We start from the raw sequence: 9368 nt of genomic DNA, 5'->3' as shown, positions 1-9368 counted from the left end.
TAGTAGATATCTTTACATCAATATTGGTAGCGTCACCCTACAAAACGCAGATTTTGTAAAATGCGCCGAGCTCGGCGACTGTTTCTTTGTTGCTGTTTCTATTCGGAGCCACTGTTTGGGAAGCAACATCCATTGGGCAGGAGCGTCACGGTACACGTCTGACTCGTCACCATTTTTTCTGTGTAGCACAGGAATCGAATATGGAATTGGCACCTTTGGCCCGACTTCTTCTTTTTTCGCCCATTTTTACAAGAGGAGAAGGTCCTACAAAGGAGCGGGCACGCAGATCCAAGACCGTTTCACGCTATATATAATCGCGCTCAACGATAGGTTAATACTGAAGATAAGATACTACAGGACGATGGTTACAATTATTAGGTTATCGCTATAGGACAGTGTAAGAAGAGCCTAGATCTGCCAGAGTATAAAGATAATCAGGAGTACTAATTTGATAATGTTCCTTGGGTTATACGCGGAGATAACGATGTGGCATACAGGGCTGGCTGCGGATTTGTGTTGGCGCAAGCATGGGAGAATAATAATCCGGAAAGCATAAGAATCACTCTAGGCTAGATAATCATACCAAAGTCATGTTTGACACTCGATGTAAAAAAATGTGGTTTATAGCGACGTGTAGAGTTGCAAGTATTGATGCGCTGCGTGGTGGTGATAATGTTTTAATGAAGCAGACGCGCTGAACTCGATTGGTGACTTGAATGGTTGATGTTGATGCCTTTTGGCTCAGGCAGACATTTGGGTTCAGCATAAATTGGCTTGTGGTGAAGATTGAAACAAACCGCAATATCTTTTGTCATTGACCTAAAAACGGACACTCCAAATGGGATGTGATCTTAACCTACATGTTGATGTTTCTTTTGACCACCGTATGCCGGTCTACCATTTCAGAAAAGTTGCTCAAAGGCTAAAATTAGGGTTTCCAAAATCACCAAACGTTCTATCTTATTAAGACTTGACGTCAAGTCTTAGTTGCGGGTTGATTTGGATTGAGGTTTGCGAATTACAGAATAAAACCTCGACGTAGGGTAGGCCCAAGATTGAATAGCCAATCAGCGCCACGTTGGTCGATGACCTTTGGCAGACAACGTCGTTTTTATTGGCCCACCGCGCACGGCCCCAGTAACAGCCCTGCACCTAAGTACCTTTACAAGTAAGTTGCAGCGTGGAGATGGCCTACAGCTTAACCTGGGGCGGGATGATCAGTAGGTTATCCACTGTAAGAGTAAAGATGGTCAATGTAAAAGGAAATCGTCAAACAGGTACTCGGCCAGATCAAACAAGGAAGGGCGAAGCTCGGCCTCCAGGTCTGCGTCATCAAAATCGATGGCCTTATTCTCATCCATGGGAAGAGCCGCCGATTGAATTGCCATTAGCACAGAATCGCCTTAAATGAGCCCTAGCGTGCTGCTTAACTCAACCATGGTTACCCCTTATGACTTTGCCAAGCGCAAATATCCGGAATCATATCTAAATAGGTTAGCTCCACTTGCACAACGTACGCGAATGTAGAAGCAATCTCGTCGCTGGTCATCAGAGCCAATAACTCAATACAGCTAAAGTCTCATTTTGAAAGTTTTTACGCATTTAGTGTGATGCACTGCCGCTCAATCTCTGCCACTCACGTAGTCCACGGTTCAGTAACACTAAGGAAGACGTAGACAGGGTCGAAGAAAGGTTTACCATGGTCCTGTTTTGCGGCCCAATAGAAAAGTATGTCATTTGGTCGCGTGGCCCATGTTTGACTCATCATAGTATTGCTCCAAGAGACTCTAAGACTTGGCAATAAAAGATGAACTTAGAAAGGTATTTAACTAATAAGTAAATTTACTAGATAGCACAATAAATAAACTACATATGTCAAGTTAGATTAGGTAGTAAATATCAACCCTTTTTTTATCTTGAAATGATATAAATAGTTTAGTATTATACTCGAAGGCCAACATGTCTGCCTATAGAGCTTGTAAAATCACCATAATCCGAGGCGCCCATGTCCACATACAACTGTTCTCGTGAAGCCTCTGCTTTGGCTACACTTACATCCCGAGCTGAAACTTCTCGAACCGCCTCCATCACCCAGTCGACCTTGGTGCGCGGAACGAATATCCCTTTCTGAATAGGATACAAAATAAACGCCCAGGCTAGTAACATAACTAGCACTATTACATAAATGATGAGTAACAACAACGCTATTAGTGCAACCCTGATGCGCCGTTGTCTGACACTAATTGTGCGTGCTACGGCATGTTGATACTGGGTATCCTTTGTAATCATGTAGGTCTGGAAGAATCGTATAAGGTCTTGTCCCGTCGGATGATATATGGACTTATTGTTTATGGACTGCTCCACGAGGTTGGCCTGATGGAAATCTGAAAAGGCTCTGACAATGGAATCTGTGTCTTCCGTCCACAGGTACGCGATATGGTTGGGATCAAGGACGCGCCCCAGGCGAATATCGCAATCTGCTCGAGTGTATGCTGAATATTCAGCTGGACCGATCCCGAAGGAACGTTCGTTGTTGCCCCTGACATTGGCCCTAGGGATGTTGTGTAAGTGGAAAGCCAAAAATGTCATACGCATTGTTTCATTGTTTGCTTGGACACGAACAGTATTAGAGCCAGTCGAGAGCAAGACAAACAAAAGAAGGTCTTGGTATAATGTCCGCTTCGCATAAAATCCTGCCAGCCCCGCAACTTCCCGATATCTAAATAACGTTTCTTGGATGTCGGATGGATAGGCTAAACGTACGTCGGGGATCTCATCGAGTATCATTGCCGGTATGGTCCATTCAGCTTTAACGGGAAATTCGGTTAGAGGAGTATATTCGCAAGACATCTTCCAACTGGAATTCCACTCGGAAGATTTGTATTGCCAGTCCACGCCGTTATCTGGGAGGAAATCCAACATCTCTGTATATGGGAAACCGGCGGCATCCAGACGGTTGATAGTTGAGTTCCATTTAACCAGAGCTGAACGTACATTGGTGTGATCGATCGTTGCCATGGCCCCGGGTACCTCTGTATCTCTGATTACGAAACCATAGTCTACTATATATCGGGCGACTGGGCCGGCAGCAATGCCAAGGATGGATAAGAGAACTACCAATACGCAGTAAAGTAGCAGACGGACGTGGGTCAACCAGTGCCCGGTCTTGAAAACGGCGGTAGTAGTATCCATAGCATCCCCAGCACTAGAAACCACTAAAAGGTCAAATAGACCGACAAGAGCCTGACGGTTCACCTTTGCAGCGTGGTGTTTCCACCTGAAGTAGCTGAGAACCCATATTCCGAAAACGCATAGTAAGCTGATTACTGCAATTTGGTTAATAATGTAACTAATCTCCACGAAACAACTGTTACAATTGAGGAAGGATCTTAGCTTACATAAAGTCGTGACTGCACGAGCATTACCTAGGTCCCAAACCAGGGGGAGAGTTACCCACAGCATGTTTCGTTTGATAGTTCGGGTTATTCAGTATCTTCTATCCTGCCAGGGTCTACTTGTTGTACCTTTGAAGGCGTCTTGGGGTTTTAAGCTTACGGGACGGTGTAAGTGCACTAGTGAATGACTCAATCTAATCCTCAGGACCTTTCAGCCAACTGGACTGATGAGTTTGGATAGCTATTCATTCAGCTGAGGCCTAAACCAGGGCGCTGCTTGGCAAGGCCTAGATTTAAAGTTCCGAGTTTGTTAGTTTGATGGCTGGACATATGACATGCCACAATCAGTTGATCATCAGAGGCTTAAGCCAGGGCGTTGCTTCGCAAAGCCTAGATTTAAACCTCTGAATCTGTTAGTTTAATGGCTGACTCTAATGCTGCTGGTCATTTTGCTGTTAGCAATAACGGTGCCGTTATTGAAAAGTCAGCGGTTGCTATCGGTGTTTCTATTTCTGCTCGCCGTAAACGGTCTGCGTGCCGCAGAAGGCATGATTTTGAGGTCTTTCTACGACCTATCGCGTGGCACATACTGTACTTAGGCTGCGCCGCTGTCTGTGTCACCGACTCGACTGCCTCGAAAGCATTAGGCTCCCGTCGAATGCTCGACTGTGGATTGGCTGGATCTTCAGCTGTTCGATCAACGGATTGACGAGGCCCAAACATTAGTTGAGAACTACCGGTGCAACTAAGATGCCAGTGTCTTTGGAAGATTTCTAGACGACGGGCCTGATAATTCTCTTGTAGGGCAAGGGAGACTGCGAGATGGAGAGAATGTGCCGGTACAGGTAGGTAGGTTTTCTTTCAAGAGCATTTTCCGAAGGACAGGCTTATTCCATCTCGAATTGTGCTATTGTCCTCAAAAGGTCAAACTCAAAATCGCAGTCCTACTGCACCTCTGCTGCTACCGCGTTATTAATGTGTGGTTGAGCTTCTGGTATAGCTACGAACCATGGAGAATTTTTGTGTTTCCCTAATTGAAACTGCGTCTAGTAGATTAATCTGGTTATTGATGCCAGGCTCCACTTGCGCCACTGGATATTCTAGACACCGGGCAATTCTCTGAGTTAATCTGTACACGAAGAAATCTAGTTGGGCGTTTGGACTGGAAATTTTGATTTAACCATGGAGCTCGGTTGTGTAGGAATCAAAACCTTCCCCCCCAATACAAATTTCCAACGCTCTAGATCTCCCTGCCAGCCTGGGAAGCCAGTCGAGGCCAGAACCTCCAGGTGTAACATCCGCAACGACGTCTGGTCAGCTGAGGATTGCTTTTTCTAAGCTTACAAACCTTTTATCACAGGATAAGACGACTCTGCCTCCGATACAACGCGCACGCCCACGAATGACTGCCATGTTCACTACCGGTATCTGATTTAGCTGTTGGATAAATAATCCCCAGTCTTTGTCCGGCTGGCGCAAACTTTAGGAACCGCTGACCATATCGATGTGCATTATGTAGTAAGCGGCGGCGCGGCTGTCAGAGATGAGTACTTACTTGTACGTCCTGATGCGCTACATCCCTCTTGTTGGCAGTCCGCGCGCCCAACACCATGGACGCACTAGCCAAGCGATTCTCGAACCCCGGCTGACAGGCCCAGACTGCAAGGACTACTGGCTGTAAAATAGGTCAGAACGTTCCGCCACCCATTACCGCTTACTGGGCTTGCATTGGCGCGAACCTACGTCGTGATACGGCGATGGTGCAGCCATGAGTTAATCATGAGTAGAGCTCACTAAATCTACCAACATACCGCTATTTACCAAAATTATCCGCACAATCCACAAATTATCTAGCACAGCCCCCCCATACGAACGCCTTATCTATTTTCCATTCCGCATTATGCCACCTGATCATGTAATGACAAGTAGGCTTGATGATATCTTGCATTGGCGGAGGAAATGGGCCGTTCCGGGGAGTTTCAATAGTTCTGAGCTGAAATGTCGAGGGTTCTGAGAATTTTTGCTACATGAGTGTTACACAACCTCATCAGAATTAACCTGAACTTCTTTCGCCAACTCAGAAAGTTCGTTTGTGATCGCAGTCAAATCTAAACTCTCCTAGGCAATGTGATAGACGGCATCTGAACTTTTGTAGACAATCAGATATTTATCCCAAGTTCTCTTTAAGATTTTGCTCCCAAACTCAGCGAATTGGACAACAGCAGCAGCAATGGCCAACGCGCTGAGGGGGTCCATGCCAATGGTCGGAGGTGTTGAACCCGTGTGTGGAATAAATCTGTATTGTGACTGTGTTATATCTGAATTCGCTATCTAGTCTGACAATTTCCCCGCTCTTAGGTAGATGCCTTACGCTATACCTAATGAAGCTTCTCAATGTTAACAAGATACGCGACAAAACTCAAGGAAATGGCAGCTCAGTGTCCTGAGACTGAAACGGAATTGGAAGACAAATTGGGAGACGTCTTATGTCACAACTCACATGGCAATGCATCCAAGGCTGTGACTGTTTTGCTAAAGACGTGGAAGAGTAAGAACGTATTGAGCAACTGGAGAAGACACTTCATAGATAAAAGAATATCACGGAAGTCCATATGCTCGTCACGGTATCGCAGGTCACTCATGTTTGAATTCCAAAAAGGAGATACTAAATTTGAGGAGTAAAGAAGCAACGCCATTGCACTGAAACAGAAGCAGAAACCTTAGAGCTTCCATGTTGTGTCTAGCTCTAGATTGCCTTCTACATTGAGCAATTAGTCGAACGGGTAACCCCAATTACAATAAGGGCTTAATCCTCTTCATCGCTCTCATCCTCGGCTGGTACGTCAATGCCAAGCTCCCTCAGATATGACGCGATTTCTGGCTTCTCCTGCACACATTGCTCAAGAGTGTCTTCATCAAGGGTACTGGCATCAGCCCCATGACCCAGTAGTGTCTTCACAGAACCAATGCTTCCGTTAACAACTGCAACAGATAAAGGCGTATTACCTAAATTGTCCTCAGCCAGTACATCGCTGCCAGCCTCAATGAGAGCTTGAAGTGTGGGATTCTCGCCTTCAATCTCCGCAGCCAGATGCAAGGCCGTGCGGCCGTCGCGGTCCTGCGCCTCTAGATCATCTCCGCGAGCTACCAGCGTGTCGATCAGCAGTTTTGGAGCTGCTAAATGCGCAGCAAGGTGCAGACGACTATACCCAGGAGTGAAGCATCTCCATCGCTCTTCATCTTGTTCGAATTCGTCATAACTGGATTCGCTCTGGTACGGCCATGCTTCAGCTGCTTGCAGGTAGGACTCAATCGACCCTCTTCGGGACGAAAGACTTATGAAATCGTCAACAAACGTCCCTGGGGTGGTTGTTGCTAAACCGGGGCTTAGCATCCTGGCGGCATACCACAGATATCTGTTCTGTTGCAGGCGTTGTTTGAGAGCGGCCGACGATGTGGAGGCACCTTGGGCGAAGGTGTCGGACGACAGATATCGCATGAAGGCAGTAATACTTCGCTTCTCGTAGTCGATATTGAAGATTATGCGTTTCAACCAATCGCCGAAAAGTGGTGATATAATCCGTATAGACTCATCATCTTCACCAAAGTAGACAAGGCCTCGGCAACCTCGAACCACCTCTGCAGCAGTGAAATCGTTATCATCATTCCTGATCTGCCATGCTTCTAAAGCTTGGAGTGCCATGGGCATCGCGAAGATATAGCCAGCTTCAGAGGCTTTAATCACGTGGTATAGGATGCATAAAATTATGTCCGTCCACTGCGAAGTGAATATCTGGGTTGCAACCCCTTTGCAGAATACATCTGTCTTGTCTGAGGCAGACAAGCCTCTGGACGCACTCAACAGCTGACCAAGACTGGCCAGGAGCTCTGGTGTAGATATTTCGACAGGCCAAGCCGGGATAGGAAGAAAGCTGTTGAGAGTTAGCATCTCCGTGTATATATCAAGTAAGGTACCTACAGGCCATCAGAGACTTGGGTCAGATCCTGACTCAGTTCCCCACGGCGTGAGGACAAGTCTTTAGCTGAAATGTCCCGGATTGTCTGAAAGATGTACATGTCCACGTCTGTTCCATGTGCTCTCGAAGGGACGTCGAGAACTTGATGCGACGCTGCGAAACCAACAGGGGGCGCATTTCGGCTTGCGAATAGAACCCAGAAGACTGAGTCGGAACCACTCGGAGTCATGGCAAGCATTAAATCCTCCAAAGCCGACGCGGTGACGCTGTTGGCGCCATCGAAGATGAGAAATACATTACCAAACTCCGACGCGACAAGGCGTAGAAGTTGGTAGAACTCATCGTCGTCAGGATACGGGATGTCAACCATCTGCACTAGCTGGTCCAGAACACCTGATGTGTTGGGCAGCTGTGATACAAGCTGTCTAAGAACAGATGTTAAAGCATGACCAAAGTCCGCGAGATTATACTGCTTATGGTTCTGTTGGAATTCAACGCAAGCAACCGCGTTGACTTTGGTTCCCTGGGTTTGCTGCACGTGCTCGGCGAGGCGGGAGCTGCACTTGTGATTAGCAAGTAGGTCTCGGCATCTTGAGGATCAACTGACCAAAGGAACGTTTTACCGGTCGCAGCTAAAAAGATATTAGCTGGAGTGAACATTCAGTCTCACATCAAACTCACATGGCCCATGAAGCCATAGCAGGGGCGGATGTTGACTATGCAGCCAGTCTTTGGTTCTCGGATCGTCGAGAAACCAGAAGCATGATCCTGGAATTTGCACGCGCTTGAGATGTTTGCGCCAACTCTCGGATAGATCACCAGGACAGAGTCTCCTGAGAAGCTGATCTTTATCAACATTGGACATTTCGATCTAGCCGTCGCTGTGAGGAGGGTTGGTGTAAGGGTGATTGTAGTTTGATGAGAAGAAAAACACACTCTGTATTGTCGGCCTTGGCTCTGCTGACATGTCCTTTCTTGTGGGCGGCGCGGAGGCACTGTAATACCACTATCACAGTGGGTCCATGCATCAGCAAAAGTGCCTAGCGGCCCGGCCCGGAACATCGCCCTCAACCAGAGGCTGCGTAATAGAGAATACTAGTCGTCCGATCAGATAGACTGAGGCTGAGTAGCGGATCAAACGCCTTTAACCGCCATCTTCCATAACATCGTATCATAACGAAATGCTGACAGCAGGAGACCTTTGTGACCCTGGAGATCCTTACAGTAAACTTGCCCGCTTGTAGCAATTGCCGAACCTTTTCAGTAACCGCCGAATTCCACACTGTCTATTTCAGGGAAGTATGTTGACAATACAGTAACCAGAAGCGACGAATTAACTCATTCAAGCCGAATTTCCGCCTCGGCGTAAGATTCCAGCTGAGCGGGCAGGGATAACTACGGCACAAATGTTGATCTCAACGCTTATTGGCGGTATCGTATACGCCGCATCCATGCTGTATGCTGTTGGACATAGTTGTCAACTCATAGGATTAAAGATCCCAGTAGTAAATAGAGAGCAAATGGCATGACCTGCATTCTTCAGCTTTAAGGCTATTCTGCTAAACCACATTATGTCTATCAACTGTTTTGCCTTGTTAGCTTTTTACTGGACTTAGAGAGACTCAATCGGGTTTCTCAAATATCACGTAGAATGCAATAGCACAGTATACAAACTTCCAGTCTACTATCATCCGGCTACAGCTATATGTTGACGACAAGGAGTAGGGCGTTATTTTTAAACATCGCATAATGCTTCCTTTGTCTATCTCCACTGTCTTGCATGTATGAACTGCAGTGAGATGATCCTAGCCTATCTGTAATGTTAAGTTGCCGGACCAATTGTCTTTCTAGGGGACTGCAGTTGCTGATTTATATGGTCATATCATAAAGGAGGAAAGAGGCAAGATCATTGAGATATTCATACATATAAAAGATGCCGCTGTTTCGCCAAAAGTCGAGTGGGTTTCAATACCAAACAGTCAAGCCTCATTCACTG

The 9368-nt window shown here is 46.6% G+C and overlaps 2 protein-coding genes across 2 annotated transcripts; both read right to left on the bottom strand.

The window, feature by feature from the left end:
- Positions 1–1941: 1941 nt before the first annotated feature.
- On the bottom strand, positions 1942–3462 carry EDB82DRAFT_563324 (uncharacterized protein; the record flags this gene model as incomplete). The annotated part of the gene is made up of 2 exons (XM_065609781.1): positions 1942–3326; positions 3399–3462. The coding sequence occupies 2 exons, from the start codon at positions 3460–3462 to the stop codon at positions 1942–1944; spliced, it is 1449 nt and encodes a 482-aa protein (XP_065463654.1).
- Positions 3463–5780: 2318 nt separating this feature from the next.
- Positions 5781–8532, bottom strand: EDB82DRAFT_580917 (uncharacterized protein). Its single transcript, XM_025726035.2, has 4 exons — positions 8054–8532; positions 7980–8004; positions 7375–7929; positions 5781–7327 (listed from the first exon to the last, which is right to left on the bottom strand). The coding sequence occupies exons 1-4, from the start codon at positions 8235–8237 to the stop codon at positions 6202–6204; spliced, it is 1890 nt and encodes a 629-aa protein (XP_025594574.1). The 5' UTR covers positions 8238–8532; the 3' UTR covers positions 5781–6201.
- Positions 8533–9368: the final 836 nt, after the last annotated feature.

The sequence above is a fragment of the Fusarium venenatum genome, assembly GCF_020744135.1.
Source record: "Fusarium venenatum strain MPI-CAGE-CH-0201 chromosome Unknown EDB82scaffold_4, whole genome shotgun sequence".
Classification (NCBI taxonomy): Eukaryota; Fungi; Ascomycota; class Sordariomycetes; order Hypocreales; family Nectriaceae; genus Fusarium; species Fusarium venenatum.
This window is presented reverse-complemented; position numbering and strand designations above follow the sequence as displayed.

Coding starts and splice junctions, on each gene's coding strand:
- EDB82DRAFT_580917 (XM_025726035.2), bottom strand. CDS start 8,237: ATGTCCAATGTTGATAAAGATCAGCTTCTCAGGAGACTCTGTCCTGGT. Junction 7,930..7,979: donor ACCGGTAAAACGTTCCTTTG/GTCAGTTGATCC, acceptor TCACAAGTGCAG/CTCCCGCCTCGCCGAGCACG. Junction 7,328..7,374: donor ACCCAAGTCTCTGATGGCCT/GTAGGTACCTTA, acceptor AACTCTCAACAG/CTTTCTTCCTATCCCGGCTT.